General features: G+C 45.5%; 1 protein-coding gene across 4 annotated transcripts in view; it reads left to right on the top strand.

The window, feature by feature from the left end:
• Zxdc (ZXD family zinc finger C) overlaps window positions 1-16,113 on the top strand; it is a 30,880-nt gene extending 14,767 nt beyond the window's left edge. Inside the window, exons 8-11 of one of the 4 annotated variants that reach the window (XM_027428851.2) lie at window positions 11,474-11,643; window positions 11,784-11,837; window positions 13,447-13,548; window positions 14,623-16,113. In XM_027428851.2, coding sequence (XP_027284652.1) covers window positions 11,474-11,643; window positions 11,784-11,837; window positions 13,447-13,548; window positions 14,623-14,709 — 413 coding nt within the window. In that variant the 3' untranslated portion in view covers window positions 14,710-16,113. Of the gene's footprint in view, window positions 1-1,717; window positions 6,505-11,473; window positions 11,644-11,783; window positions 11,838-13,446; window positions 13,549-14,622 lie in introns of those variants that run through there. The other 3 variants (XM_027428852.2, XM_027428853.2, XM_035448574.1) reach the window with 3 other exon arrangements.
• Window positions 16,114-16,118: the final 5 nt, after the last annotated feature.

Below are 16,118 nucleotides of genomic sequence, written 5' to 3'. Positions count from 1 at the left end.
GAACATGCTTGACAGGCCTAAAGAGACTATAGGGAAGTCAAGGGTTCAAACAAGGTGTCAGTTCTATAAGGCTACTGAATAAATGAGCCAAGCTGGCCAGGTGTCAGGAAAGCAGGACGGTAGTTGGATGCTGAGTTGGGCCTGGTCTTGTGTTGGAAACCATGGGCTAGGATGGCCGTTGTCTGTAGAACAGCTATATGAAGGCAGCCTATACACAGCAGTGTCTGGTTGAATCAGCCTGAACCTTTAAGAGTAACAGCTCACTTGAATAAGAAAATGAAATAAAATAGTATCCCATGGGCTAGTTAAGTCTGTGAGATTGAAGGTACAGTGCTGAAAGGAGACTGGCAAATCCTGTTTAATGTCAGCAGGGCTCTTTGGTGTTCTCAGGCATCATTCATCTTTACATTTACTTAAATTTAGTTGGTGCAGTTTTAGTCTTTCTGTTCTTATGTCATAGCTTCGATTTAAAATAACAGTTTTCTTCAAGCAGATGTTTCCTTGTGTACTTGTCAGTGTCATTTGTGACTTAGAAAGGACAGTTCTGTGGCTCAAGAATCTGAAACTTGTAGTGTAAAATTGCAGGGAAAATAAAAGAAAGGGGAAGTGGAGTGCTGTAGAAAAAAATGATCACATCTAAGCCAAATTCATTAAGGAAGTCAGATGCCTTTATTGAGCCCAGTAGTAATTGTGTTGGAGGAAAAGGAGTGCTTCAGACCTCAGGTACATACAGAGTTTATCGCACTCAACCACGCTGAGGCAGTATCTACAGAGATAGTTATTTATCATTTGCAGTATGAAATTTTAAAAGTCTCTTTTAAAACTGACATTTTTTCCTTAATATTGGTATTTGGCAAATGTTGAGGTTTTCAGTTGTCTAAATGTTATACCTGCAGCTGCCACCTTTTGGCATCAGAATCCACAGAGGAGTCAGGCTGTTCTTGGCAACCAGTTATCCTTCTGGTTTAGAGCCATAGTGCTCTCTCCCTCTCTCTCCCACTCTTTCCCATGTTTTGTGGAATGTTGTGTGGGTTGGTCTTTTCTGTGTGTTCAGGTGGCTTGTGCAGCTTGCCTCACTGGTGTAGTTGAGCACTTCTCTCATTGTTGTGTGTTTTTCTAAATTTGCTATTACATCTTGAGACTTGATCTGATTGATTCTTTGGGGGAGAAGAGGGTTAGAAAAACTGAAGTGGTGCTGGAGTTACAGGTTATGAGGTGGCACATGGGTACTGGGAATCAAACCTTGGTCCTCTGCCTGTGCTTTTAACTATAAAGCTGTCTTTCTATCCAGGAAGCAAGAACATGCTTACAGGCAGGGCATTCTAGGGGCCTAGGTCATCTGGCTGATTGTTTACCATGCACTGCAGATTCCCTGTTTCTCATGCTTTCAATAGATTTAACACTAGACAATGAGTTTTGACTGTAATAGTATGACCCTGACATTGTGCAGGCGATTTGTATTTCCTGTGTTTAAAAATTAGGGTTCTTCTACAGAAATGAGCTCTCTCTTCCCTCTCACTGGTGTACTCCATCAGACTCAGCATAGACTCAGAGGCCTATGTCTTAAGCTATTCCCAGTATCAAGTTATAGTTTGACTAGCATTGATTTTGTTTTCTGAGTATCCTGTCTGTAGCCATTGGGAGTGCCTGCAAGTCGATTCTTGTGCCCTCCCAACGTACCCTATCCTGAACTCATTTTGTCCTGTATTTGTCCTAGCCGACAGTTAACCGATTCTCCAGAGAGCCCTGGTTCCTTTACTAGAGACTGGTATTTACAACCAGGATGTGGATCCAAGACTGTGCTGGCTGCTGGTGAGCTGTATACACTAGGTTCTTAATGGCCAGTGCTAGGAAATATTTATAAATATCATGTTAGTCAATCTGAGCTGTGTTCTCTATGCAGAATGTTATAGGGTTGTTTTGTTTTGTTTTTGAGGGTATGTATGTAGTATTTCACACTCCTTGTTACTACATTGGTGTTTATCAGTGAAACATTCCTCTACATGGGATCAGCTCAGAATAAGTGGCTTCACATCAGGTAGGTTTTGCTATTATTGTGGCACCAAGTCTGAGGGGGAAATTTAGGTTTCTTGGGTGTCTGCATTTTGACATTGTGATCAGAGATTATGAATTGTATTTAAGTCTGAGCACAGAGTCCCAGTGTAACTGCACTGTTGTGGAGTCCAGGCTTTAACAAACAGAAAGACATTGTTACTGTAAATGTTAGGCCCACACTTCATGTACACTCTCAGAAAGTATGTGGTCTAAAATCCAAGGCTTTGTTCCCAGTGTGCTGCTGTTCAGAGTATATACAAGAGCACTGTCAGAATCTTCAGCTCAGATGTTGAGCTGCTCCTAACAGAATCGCCAATGTAAGAATTCTCAGTGTGAGAATATCTTTGGAGAGGGAAGGTCATTACTAGAAATTGAACTTAGGTCATTGCACATAGTAAGCAGTGAGCAGTGACTCTAAGGGCAGGGAAAGGAAAGAAAGCATGGTGCTAATTAGAAGGAATAGTAAACAACAAGGCACGTGTAATCAAAACCCAGGGGCATCTGTGTCACCATGAAAACATAAACAACTCTTAAGTGCAGTGCCAGGAGACAAAGATTGAATACGTCTAAGCAAAGTACACCCTTATCGAAATGTATGGAAGGCAAGAGTGACTGAAACAAGCTCCAAAGCAAGGAGAGGTTGTTGTCCATGTGTGGTCCACAGCAGAGCTAAAGAACATTTATTGTGAAAGCTTAGATATCTTAAGTAGTATAAGATGAAATCTGATAGAAACCTAGTGGAGAGCATGAGTAAAGGCTCAGAAGTATTGAAAATGACTCACTTAGTTTGTTTGCTACAGACTGAATGGAAACAGTGAAGCTGTGAAGGAGGTTTTATTCATGGGATTAATGAAGTTAATTTACTAGATTCTAGCCCATATCTAGTGTTTGTAGAAATAATACAAGGAATGAGAAATGAAGAAAATACAACTTATTTCTTCATAGGGAAAGTTTTCTAACCATTTGTATAAATCACAGAGTAAAATTCATTTGGAAGCCAAAATAAAGCCTGCTGAGCTGGGTAGCAGAAGGGAGGGGGAAAAATTGCCTAATTGCATTAAAAAAGGATAGCCGTGGAGTTTCTAGTTTGAACCCTTGAACAGTAGCAGCACTTGATTGGGGTCTCTTGTGGAGATTAAACTACAGCCATAGGGCACTTGGAGTATAAGCTAATGATGACTTGCTGCATGTGAACCAGGGATGTGGCTGAAAGATAAATACAGATGTATGTACAGCAGCCTCCTCTTAAGAATAGAAAGCACAAGATGAAAAACAAGCACATAACAGCTAGTCCTGTGTAACATCTGTTCAGGTTGGAACTTTTGGCTTGGGTGGAACAAAGCATATTCTTAAATGTGCACAGCTATTTAGGCCTTCAGTTTCCATTTCTGAGGCACTTGAACCAAGGAAAAACATCGAAAGAAAGTTGCACCATCAGTGGAAACAGAAATAAACATGTCACATACACTGTAGTCATATAGTACGTGCAATAGCACACCATTCTAAAAGACAAATGTGAGCACTGTAACATGGAAAAATTATATGTGTCAGTCTATTGTGCAGTTTTCTACATACCTTACTCTACCTAGGGTATGGACAGCAAGGACTGTCACCACACAGAATGGCCATAGAAGCTTCCTTAAAAATAATAGATAAAATGTTCTGACCAGCATCCTGAGCATCTTGTATTGACTATATTCTGACTAAACAGGGTCAGAAACTACCTAATGGTAGATCTGTTAATGAGTCACTCATAATCAGAGGCCAGTGAAGAGTCCTACTGTTTTCTCAATAGGTATGTGTGTGCAAGGCTAGAGGAGGGAACATCAGCTCTCCCACACTTATCACTCCCTTGTTTCCTGAGACAGAGCCTTTTAGAGCTAGCCCTCTGTCTTTTAGCTAGGCCCAGCAATTCTGTTTCTGTGCCTTCCCCTCCTTCCATTTCTGGGGTTGTAGGCATGCTCAGCCATACCCAGCTTATTGATGTTGTCTATGGGGATGCAAACTTGGACCCTGATGCTATATAGCAAGCACTCCTAACCACTGAGCCATCTCTCCAGCCCTCAACAGATCTTAAGTTGCATTTCTATAAAATTTAATAGGCATTCTGCTGAGTGTGGTGTCACACATGCCATAACCAGTACTCAAGTGGGGATAAGGCTTCAAAGTTGTCCTCATCTCCCTGGTGAGTTTGAGACCAGCAGCCAGCACCCACTCACTGCTGTGCTCCAATGGCATCCTACAGGTGTGCCCAGGTCATTTAGAAATCACTCCTATTCCTATTCTTGTCATAGGTGTTCATGTTCTTCTGGAGGGCCTTCCCTTGGAAATAAGCCAAAAATAGAACTAAGGTGGATGCTTTGGAGTAGATATGGTAATTTATAGGTGACTTCACTATTGGTTAAAAAGCCCAAGAGATTCAGCTAAAAAATTAGTAAAGGAGATATTTAGTGTCCAGTCAGTAAAGAAATATCTGCCCTCTGGAATTCTCTAAAGGGCAGCAATAGGCAGTGAGGAAATGCGGTTACAGGATCACGGCAGCTCCACAGGAGGAAATTTCACAAGCAGGCAGGCATTCTCCTACATGGAGAAGACAACAGAAGTTAGCCAAAAGGCAGAAAAGGTTTACTCCCTGTTGGTGTGGCTTCTTCCCACCCATACACCAGGGAAAGGTAAACAGTAGATTCCCAGTCTATTGAATGGAATGGAAGTACCTGATGAACAAAGCCTGGGTAAATCAAACAGTGAAATTAATGAACCAGGAAGGGATCAGAGAAGGGCTGTAGTTCTCAATAGGGGAGACAGGAATGCATCAGAAAAGATAAAACCTGGAGATGAGAATGTACCACAGGGATGGAAGCAGGTGGTTGGCAGTCTAGGAAGGGCCTGAGGCTGCAATGTTGTTGGCCGGTCCAAGAAAAAGGCTGACCTCACTAGGGTGTAACAGGGCAAAGCGAGAACAGAGGCACTAAGGTGACCCAGCTGTTACTCCCTGTAAGCCATGGTCACACCTCTGGTCTTCACTGAGAGTGGAAAACAGAGGGTCATTAGAAAAGGGACATGATATCTTTTGTTGTTGTTGGTTTTTGTTTTGTTTTGTTTTGTTTTTGAGAGAGGGTTTCTCTGTGGCTTTGGAGGCTGTCCTGGAACTAGCTCTTGTAGACCAGGCTGGTCTCGAACTCACAGAGCTCCACCTGCCTCTGCTTCCCGATTAAAGACGTGAGCCACCAATGCCCGTCTGGGACATGATATCTTAAAAGGCCATTCCACCTGTTCTTTTGACAACAAACTGACATATGTCATGAATGGGAGGAAACAAAAACAGCTAGGGACTTCTGTGGCCATCCAGCTGAAGCAAGAGTGGCTGGGGTCAGTGGTATCCAAATAGTGAGAGGGATTTGGGCCCCGCCTTGAAGTAGGGACCCTTAGAACTGGGTGTGATGAAAAGGAGTGTTACAGGCCCAACACTTAGCCCCGAAGGTAGTGACACTATTTCACTTGACAGTACAAGAAGGCTTGAAGACAGAATGAACCCCCAAGTAAGAATGCTCAAGAAAGCAAGGGAAATGTCTAGAGACTACACTGTAGATTTTCAAGCCTGTCACATGTCTACCACAGTAGCCCAGCAGGGAAAGAATGCTGGTGTATCATGGGCAGAGTCATAAACCAGAGCATAGGACATAGAAACAGCTAGGGCCTGGTCCATTCTTACATGTAGCAGAGGTGACCCTGTGTACTTCTAACAATTGAATGCTGACCTTTGTGGATTTCAAATGGTTTAGGGCTTTTGAAAAACTAACCACAGCCAGCACTTAACTACACTGTGTTCTACCTGCTATAGTAGAAGGACCCATTTGGTCTCCACAGTCACCTTGGCAAGCTAGGCAGGGAGGCAGTTCTTCACATGTTATACATGTGCTGGCAGGAGGCCAGGAACAGAGGCTTGGTAAATACATCTTGCAGCAGATTTGACCAGAAGACACATCTGATGGGAACTGAAGGTGGTGAGGCAAATGAGTACCACCATGAGCAAGTGTTTGCAGAAGACTACCAGCAGCTGCATCCAAGGAGGCCCTCTTGAAGAGGACCTAATGTGTCTACAGGGTCATTAGGCAATGGTTCTGAGAGGAAAAAAAATCAAAACTGGGTAATGATTCCATGTGTAGCTGCACCTTACTGTTTAGCTTATGAAGATACCAGGAGCCCGTGTAAAGGAACCGTCTGCCAGCTACTGTTCTACCAGAATTTTTGATAGGAGAATATTTATAACTCAAATGTACGTCAACAAAGCTGTACACTTTGCGAATGTTTTTGATAAGTCAGTCTGTAAGAAACAGTGGGTGTGCGGATAGACACGTTTGTGTATATACTTACATAGAAGTTAGGTAAGACATGTCCATGCATGGGTAGTCATTTCCCCAACCCTGGGTGTAAAGATTGTGAATATTTTATTGTGGTCATTTCTGCTTTTTGTATTTGATAATACATCGATTTTGTAATTTTAAAAACTGAAGTTAAAACTGTCACGTTACAATAGCAAGCAGTAGGGTAGCCATTCCTCCTGGATAGCTTATGAAGCTTTCTTGGAGACTCTGGTGTCACTAGTACATGGAAATTGTGATTCCCTTCTCAGAGAGGCAGGAAAAAGAAACCAAGGTGGGCATGTGCTTTCCTCTCCTTTGCTTTGGCACCCCTGAGGTGACCTGCTAGTCCCAGCAAAGCCTAGCCCGTGCCCAGAGAACTATGTGGCTGTGCCATGTACATATATCTGAAAAACTCAAGTGAGTTACTGGCTGAGTTACTTGAGTCAGTGATCTCATCTTCCTAGTAATTTCTTCACTTTAACACAAGTATCTTTGGGCATGTGTATCACAGATTTCTCCACTCTTTCTTTGGCTGCCATCATGAATGAAGATGGGGCTCCTTGAAGGAAGAGGTTTGCTGTCAGCCCAGGAGTCACATTGCTATCACTTCTCTGGAAATTTAAGTACAAAGCACTGGTTGGGTTTGGATTTCATGGGGATGTCATTTATCTATAGGAACTTTGTCCCACCTTATGGGCCACACACACACACCTAGATCATACAGGCCTGTGGTTGAAGTGGCTTTTTGGAACCAAAGCAGAGTGTGGGCTTTACAATGTTACCATATGGTCTGTCCATTTGCCCGGGTGCCTGCTCCAGCTGTACCTAGTCTCTTTTGTGTGTCCAAGGTTGGTAAAGCTCCTTTAGTCAGTGGCCTTTGAGGGCTGTTGAATGGCTGCTCTCTATAAGACCCTGACTGTAAATGATCTTGGGTGGGCCCTGGTCATCTCTGTTCTAAGTCTGAACGCTTTCACTCTCCTGAGTACAACTTTTGTTTTGGCGGGTGGCTTCATGAGAGATTTTTTAAGGCAGGGAAAGATAGCACTGTTCCACAGTGCTAGAGGTGAGCCCATAGTCCTAACCTCAGGACTCTCCTTTAGCCTTGTGAGTCTATCATTTTCATTTCTATTCATGTTTGTGCTTTTTTAGTTTATTAGGCTGCTTTACTTCTGGGACAGTCTGTACCCCAGTTCAAATGTCTTCTGCAGGTTCACTTTGTTCTTATCTCCCTTCCTTGCTCTTGGTGATTGAGAATGAAAGCAGTCCTTTGATGGTAGGTTCCCAACCTTAACCTTAAAACAGCATCATCTTTGCCACATGCATTATCAGGGAGATGATTGATAGAGCCAAGGGGTGCCCCTTGCCAACTCTACATAGTTCCAAAGGCAGGTGTAGTTGGGATGCACCATCTGCTATCTCAGCCCATAGTTCCTTTCTGTGTGAGGAGGTCTGGCTTCATAGGATGAGTGTGATGTTTCTGCAGAAATTCTTGTAAAATGGTTGAGACAGACCAAAAGGTGCTGGAATAGATGTAAATGTATATTCTGTTCACATCCATTTTATTTAACATGTTTGCTGGAGCAAAATAGGGCTCTGGGTGTGAGGTGCAACAGCCACTGACCTCCAGGACACAATGCTCGCCTATGCTCAGGCCTTGATTTGTAGTCAAGACCTTCAGCCTTCATGCCCTTAGAGACTACTACCCAGGCTCTCTGAGTAGCACCTGGAACCTGATCCTGAGATCATAAGAGATGAGGTTCAGGAGGGTGGGACCAGACAGACTGTTATTGTATGGCAGGGGCTATCTCCCTTGTCTGTCTCTTTGCCCTGTTCTTCTTCTAGACTCTGGTGACACCATTTTCCCTTGTCCTTTCTCTTTGGTATGGGATAGTCCTTTGCTTCTGTGATCACTATTGATATTTGCTTCTCAGTGATAAGTGCCACTGTGCTCAAGTGGCTGCTTGCTGTGCTGCCTTCAGCTGTGGTCAGATTCTTCAAAGTCTTCTTTGTCTCCATTGTTGTCTCCACAGTGATGTAGTGGTGGGAGCAAGGTATGTTGTAAAGGGTCTCGTTACATAGCCCAGGCTGACCCAAACTACCCTGTCTCTTAAATGCTGTGTCTGGTATGAAGCACTGTCAGCTACTACTGCATTTTGATGATAGGTTTGCAAGCCATTGGGAGCTCTAGGATACATGATGAAGATGCAGGAAATACCTGCTAAATGAGTAATAAAATATACACAGATCACTAGCCATGGAACACATTTCAAATAGTTATATTTGGTACACATATAAAATACTCCTCATATTAAACCTGATAGAAATGTCATATCTAAGGCTTTCTGTGCACCTGGCCTGGTTCTGAGCCATTGTGTTGTATCTATTACCCAATCCTAGTCCTTCCTGTTACCCCATTTCTGGAGGAGGAGCTTGGAATATGGAGCAGTAATAGCTAATGAGGATCAATACCAGGACTAGAATCTAAGGCAGACTGGCCCCAGGATTTCTGTCTGCCCTCCCTCAGGTGAAGAGGACTGTGGGGATTAAGTAAGGCTGGTCTAGAGCTTCAAGGAACTCCTGGTTAGTTAGACTGCCTGTCAGCATGATTGGCCACATCAAAGACTGGAAAACCATGGTGTCTCTACAAACACACGGTTGGTAAAGTCACAGTCTTTCAGGCCTTAATCAACTGAGAACTCAAGAGGTCCCCCTAATAATATAGTGGCCATCACCATTTTTATTAGAGAGCAGCCAAGGACAGTCACCTCAAAATCTAGGAAAGACATCTAGCCAGAATTATGGCAGTATTTGACTCTGGTGGGAGGTTTGCAGAGGTTGGTGAAGTGGGGGACATGGGGATTGTTAGCATGATGCTGTCACTGAACTTGGAAAGTCCATAGGCTTTAGTGCAAAGCATGAATAGTCTGAAGACACCTGTGGAAACTAGTGGCACTGTGATGGGTCACTCAGCTCATTGCTCTTCTGTTAAACAGGAAGAAGATAGTGGAAAAACTAAGGTAGTAACAATAAGAACAAAAGTGAGCCATTCTAGGGCCTAAAGTGACAAGCCCAGGCAGTATAAGGTCTGCCAGATTTTTGGCAGGAAACATTCAAGTTATGTGGATAGGCATATTTTGTTCAGTTCCTTAAAAATCTCAAAATCCAACAACCAAAAAGATAAAAATCCACCTGTCAGTTTTAAGTTTACTGGGAAGGATAAATAAGGAAGACAGATGGGTAGGCAAAGGAAAGGAAGGAAGGAAGGAAGGAAGGAAGGAAGGAAGGAAGGAAAAGAAGGAAAAGAAGGAAAGAAAGAAAATGAAAACTTGGGGCAACTATAAACTGGGCCGGGTGGCAAAGCCAGCTGCTGTGAGCACCTGGCTTAACAAAGTGGATGTCCAGCATGACTAGGATTGGCTTCTCTGGAAACATGGATTCCTTACACTCTTTCCCTTGCAACTACTGCACTGAAAAACAGCGAAGCGAACCTTATACATGCAGTTTAGAGTACACACACACACACACACACACACACACACACACACACACACACACACACTCAGCCATGTCCATATTTTTGTGTCAAGGAAGCATGCTAGGTTAATAAGAAACGTAAAAGCATAGAAGTGTACTTGTGTATAGTTCTGTGCTGAGTGAGATGTTGTGTATGTTTAAGAAGTGGTGACAGGAAGCTTCTTGGTGTGACAGGCCCAGCCCCAACCCTGACCTGCTAAGAAGAGAGAGAAGTTAGGCAGGAAAACTGTACATAAACCATCAGGGATTTTGAACAGAGACCCTAGCAGATGAGTTGAAATTGTAGTGGAACCACCTCACCCTGCAATGAGGGAGAGTTCGGTCTCTGCTTCCAACATGGACTCTCTTCACCTTGTCCATCAACCTGGTTAATATTTGCCCTTTAAGAAAGGGTTCCTCGATGGGCAGTGGTGTCAAGCACTTTAATCCCAGAAATTGGGAGGCAGAGGCAGGTGGATCTGTGTGAGTTCATAGCCTCAAAGCTACACAGAGAAACCCCGTCTCAGAAAGGAAACAAGGGAGAGGGAGGGAGGGAGGGAGGGGAGGGAAGGGAAGAGAAGAAAGGCTTCCTCAGCCCCTTGCCCTCAAGAAAGCATGCTGTGGGAGAAGCAAAGGGAGAAGCAAAGAGCCACCATGCCTGTGGTTCCAGGTGTCATACCAGCCACAAACATGAACACTCAGGACACCACCTTCACAAGGTGCTAGTAACCTTTGGTCGTGAGGTAAGCAGGTCCATAGGATCCATCGGCCTTGCATAGGGCCATGGTTTGTTTGGTTCGGTTTAGTTTGGTCTGGTCTGGTTTGGTTTTTCAAGCCAGGGTTTCTCTGGCTGTCCTGGAACTCACTTTGTAGACCAGGCTGGTCTCAAACTCACAGAAATTCACCTGCCTCTGCCTCTGCCTCTGCCTCTGCCTCTCTGCCTCACCTCTCTGCCTCTCTCTGCACCTCCTCTCTGTGCCTCTCTCTCTGCCCCTCTCTCTGCCCCTCTCTCTATCTCTCTCTATCTCTCTCTGCCTCTCTCTGCCTCTCTGCCTCTGCCTCCCAAGTGCTAAGATTAAAGGTATACACCACCATTGCCAAGCCTCCATGCAAAGAAGGAAGGAAGGAAGGAAGGAAGGAAGGAAGGAAGGAAGGAAGGAAGGAAGGAAAAGAAGGAAAGAAAGAAAATGAAAACTTGGGGCAACTATAAACTGGGCCGGGTGGCAAAGCTAGCTGCTGTGACACACCTTTGTGTGCAGAGTACTAAAGCTTCTGAGCCTTCTGCCTGCCAGGGGCTGTGGGAGTTTAGGGACTTGGTAGAAAGGCTACAATAGTTTGGTAAGTTTTCCACTAAAATCTGGTGGGTTTGTCTGTTTTACCTCTTGCCTCATGAAAATTCCTTTGGAACAATTTTCAAGTCAGTAAAGCTGTATTGGATGATGGGAACCAAGAAGGTTTTTCCTCATGAGTCCTCAGTCAGGGCCAGAGCCCAGTCAGGGAAGCATGTATTAGATGTGCTGTTTTTATCTGCTTTGTTTTAGGAGCCTCTGAGTCTGCTCATGGGAAAATGAAAGGCAGCGTGGTCAGTCCTCCTCATGTCCACTCAGGCCAGCACAGTTGCTTTTGTGGAAACCTCATGGTACCCAGTGGAGGTCTGCCAACACCAGCCCCTGCGGCTGGGCTGCAGTGTGTCCAGATCCCTGTTCTGCAGGTAGGAAACACCCACGCGGATATTGAGGTCTTCAGGGGCAGGATGGTGGAGGGGTGGCCACTGCCCTCTCAGTAAACTGCCCCAAGTCCCCTGACCTGTGCCAGCCATCTTAATAACCCCAGCCTCTCTCTTCTTCCCAGCCTGTCTCACTGCATCTGTGCAAGCCCTTGCCTTTGTTAGGACTGACGTATCAGGTTTGTGGCACTGTGTTACCCTGTGTCTAGTCCCCTCAACCTGGTCCATCTTCCCCATATCCCTTGGAGGCACACATGGCTTGTACCCCTGTCCTGCCAAGGCCTGATTGGGACCATTATGTGCAGGCTGGAGGCATCTAAGACTCCCAGGCTGGCCCTGTGTAAGCCTCACAGCTGCTAGTATTCATGCTACCCCACCTCTACCCAGACTCTCCTTTAAGCTCTCCTTAGACTGCTCTGGCCATGCTTCTGGGCGCCACTCCCTGCACACCAGCTGGTGCAGGCTTTCATGTAAAAGTGGTGGGGCGTCTTGATTTTCTGCTTTCTCTTTGGTCACTGAAGATAAGGTTCTGCCACCTATCTGGGGGCTCAGCAGGCCTATATTTGACAGCCATCTATGGGAGCTCACTTCCAAATCCCTCAGCAGCCCCATACATACCTGCACTCCCAGGATGACCTCTGAGGAGGTGAATGGGGAAGGAAGGGGTTTGGAAGTTGAGGGATCTGACTGTATCTGGCCCAGTCACACACACACACCTACATGTTGCACATCACTTAGGGCTACAGATAAAACTTCAGGAGGCCAGTGCAAACCTAGATGTCAGAGTCTGAGGGTGGAGCTGTCCCTGTTACTTCGAAGAACTTAGAGACAGGCAAGGTTCACCATGAAGAAAAGAGGTGGGACTGGGGTAGAAGGCTGTGAAGTGCCTGCAGGGTTCAGATAAATGGGGGGTGGGGTGGCAAAGGCTGACCTGGGAAATAGGCAATGAAAGGGTTCTAGACCAAAAAAGAAGCAGGTGAGGGTTTGATGGGCAGAGACTCAGGCTTATGTGTAGCAATCAGCTTAAAATTATGCCCCTTCCACTTAGTTTGACCCAATGGTAGAATAGCTTGAAACTGTGGGAAAGAGTAAGGACTCCCTAGAGATAGGGACAGTGAAAGAAGTGGATGCTTGTCCCAAAGGAGAACCACAGTATGCAGGTCAGCTTGCAGAAGATGCTCCAGAAATGCAGAAAAAAGAGCCCACTGGAAAGATTTATACCACCTAGGTATAAATCTCTCACCTGTCCATTGACAGCTAATGTTGTCTTGGGCAAGTGGCTTTAGCATACAGGTTCAGTTTTGTTGTCATGAGGTGGAAACAGTAGCACTCAGAAGGTCCTTGTGGCAGTGGAAGGATGGAGTGCATGGGCACAGGGTGCTCAATTTGGGGGTGGTAGGCAGCTGTAACTGAATGTGCACATGAGAGGGCTAAACCATTATTTCCTGGCTTGCTTCTGGGGACCTGGCAGCCTCCTCCTCTCAGGGAGCTGTCTACTCTCAGGTCTCTTGTTTGGCTCATGGGAACAGAGAGAAGGCCTCCCCATGGGCTTGAAAAAGTCCTAGGGCATCCATGCAGAATTTAGGACAGTGTTGTTGTCCTAACAAACAGTGCTGTTGAGACTGGGAACAGTTTTTGAGTGTTGAAATAGTAAACATAGGGAGTCAGGCTGCAGAAGATTCCAGACTAAGCTGAATCTTGGGCTGGGTTTGAAGTGAGAGAGATGGAGGGGCCAGTGCCCCTGCTTCCTGATGGACCAGTGTGTGATGATTCTTGCTGCCTCTCTAGGATGACTCCTCGGGTGAAGGAGGCTTGCCACTGGCCCTCAGCCCACAGCGCTCTGCCTTCCACCCCTACTTCACCGTGGATCTGCCTGTCTACGTCCTCCAGGTCTGGGTGCCTACTGTTCTTTCTTTTCTCATTAGACCTCATCACAGGTTTCCCATGTCAGAAGGCTATGGCATGGGTTATCAGCTGCCTTAGACCTGCCCTAGAGGCACACTGGGTTCGTGGTCAGGCTAGCCACCTTGCACTTTTTGAAAAGTTAGGGTTACAGCTTCAAATAAGGTTTGGTCGATACTGCAGTGTCTGCCTGTAGATCGGGTGAAACTTAGTGTAGCTGTGTAGATGAATGGTTAAGCTGAGAGTAGGTAGCCACCAATGTAGCTCTAGGTCTTAATAAAAGTCACTTATCAGGCTGCCAGCCTACCTCAGAAATGTCAGTTCTACTAAGCCCCTCAGAAGATGGCTACTAAAGAATGGAAATGTGAGCCAGATATGATAGATGTAGATGTCACCCAGTAATCAGGAGACCAAGGTTGAAGAACTGCAAATTTGAGGCCTCTTGGGCCACATAGCAAGAACCTGTATCTACAAAACATAGAAAAGGGAGGAAGAAGATGTGGGGTGGTAGGGAGGAGAGAAAGAGGCAGTGAGGGAGGGAAGGTGAGTTACAGACTACTGGTGACCTCAATGAGACCTGCCCACTGCAGCTTGGAGTCTACAGTACTAAAGTAGGAATGCTGAATTCTAGCAGGAGAGTGACAGGTACCACCCATGGCCATCTCCCTGGGTGGGCTGCCTATTGCATGTGGGGTATAAGAGATGATATTGGGTTTTGGGTTTTTTTTTTTTTTTCCAGGAAAGTACATATATTCCTGGGTGCTTGAATATATGTGGACCCATCAGTGGGCCTAGGGAGGAAAATCTGGAAAAACAATGGTTGACTTTTTTTTTTTTTTTGTCTTTCTTGAGACAGGTTCTCACTATATAGCCCTGGCTAGCTGGCCTGGAACTCACAGAGATCTGCCTGTCTCTGTCTTCCTGAGTTGGGATCAAAAGAATGTGCCACCATACCTAGCACATTGTTCTCTGAAGGGACATAGGATGTGGAATAGGTCTCTGCTGTGCCTTCCCCTTGTGTTTGCAGTCCACCCCTCCTCACTTTTCTGCTTGGTTTTGCAGGAGGTGCTTCCAGCATCTGGAGGTTCTGCTGGGCTGGAGGCTGCCCAGGTACCAGGAAGCACTATCAACCTGCAGGACCTTCAGTGACAGCAGCTGAGCAAACAAGGAACATGTTCCAGGCTGCATTTCAAGACCTCAGATGACTGTGGTGTGGGCAGGAAGACCTCACTTGACTTCTGCTCAGCAGTAGAGCCTGATTCTTTGAGACTTTGGGGTACATGTATTCAAAGTGTTTTCATTCTGTTCCAGCAAGAGCCAATTTGGCCTGTGTTCTTTGAAACTGCTTCCATGGGTTGCCCTCTGTGAGATAGGCAACATGTCCATGCCATGTGTGTGCATTCCAGTCCTTTGCAGGTCCCCTTGGATCTGAGCTGGGTAGCACTTACTACATTAAAAGATCCCTGCAGGGAGTAGGTAGAGCATGGCTCCCTGCTCAGATCATCTCTGTACCAAGTCTGGACAGGACCTTCAATTGTAGTGTGTTAGCATTCTGCCTGAGACATCTAGAAATTCAGTTCTTTTCTGAGAGCTTGTGTGACAGACTGCTTTTCACCTCCTGGGATGGTATTAGTGGGCGTGTTGATTTCACTACACTGTATGCCATAGTGAAGTCAAATTCAGACTGAGCTTTAGTAGGTTACATAGGCAGTTAGTCTGAAAGGTGATTGGGGGTGGCCTGGTGCCTGCCAGTGGCCTGCTAGAAGGCCCTCTTCCTAGACTGACTGTGGGGCTCATAGTTTGGCAATGAAGAATTGTGACTTTTAAAGTCATTTTCTAAATTCTGTATTTGGGATTCTTGGTAAATAGTAACTTGTCTTCAGTCTCTACAGTGTGGTTCTGAATGCTGTATGTTATGTGTGGGGCTGGAATGATAGGCATGTTTTATGGTTGAGGTTAAAAATAATCATATTATGTGGCCTTGGCCCTGTGTGTTTTCACAGTGATTCTGTCTTCCCAGAGGAGATGGTTGCCTTGCACATATTTATTTGTTAGTTAAGACTGGATACAGGGTCACTCAGAAATGCATTTTTTTCTTGGGCCTTTTAGAGTGTGTGCTTATTCAGATAGTGTTTTGGTTTTGCCCCATCTGAGTTTCTTTGTTTCTTGGATTCAGGGAGGGCCCTGAGTTTGGGCATGAGTCCTCTTTGGATGGCTCTGTGGTGCCATATGCCTAGGTGCTGCTCCCTACAAGGGGATTATAAGTCCTACTTGAGGAGTTCCTTTCCACAGGTCTCTCCTGCATCACAGGTCAAAGTTTCAGGGCTGAACTTGCCCACTTGTCATCAGGGCCCTCCCCTCTCCATGGGCAGCCTGGTACCACTGTCACCTGCCGCAAGAGCACACTTAACAGAGAAGTTTCCTTCTCCCACAGCCTCCAATGTGTGTCTGCCAAGTGATATGATGGGCTGTTGTGTTCTGAGCACTGGAGCTTCCTGCTGCCGTGGGTCTGACTCTTAGTACAAATGAATAAAAGCGTTTGTATGTCATGTACCAAA

Source organism: Cricetulus griseus, chromosome 8, assembly GCF_003668045.3.
Source record: "Cricetulus griseus strain 17A/GY chromosome 8, alternate assembly CriGri-PICRH-1.0, whole genome shotgun sequence".
Taxonomy (NCBI): Eukaryota; Metazoa; Chordata; class Mammalia; order Rodentia; family Cricetidae; genus Cricetulus; species Cricetulus griseus.
The sequence above is the reverse complement of the archived record's forward strand: the minus strand, read 5'-3'. Positions and strand labels throughout refer to the sequence as shown.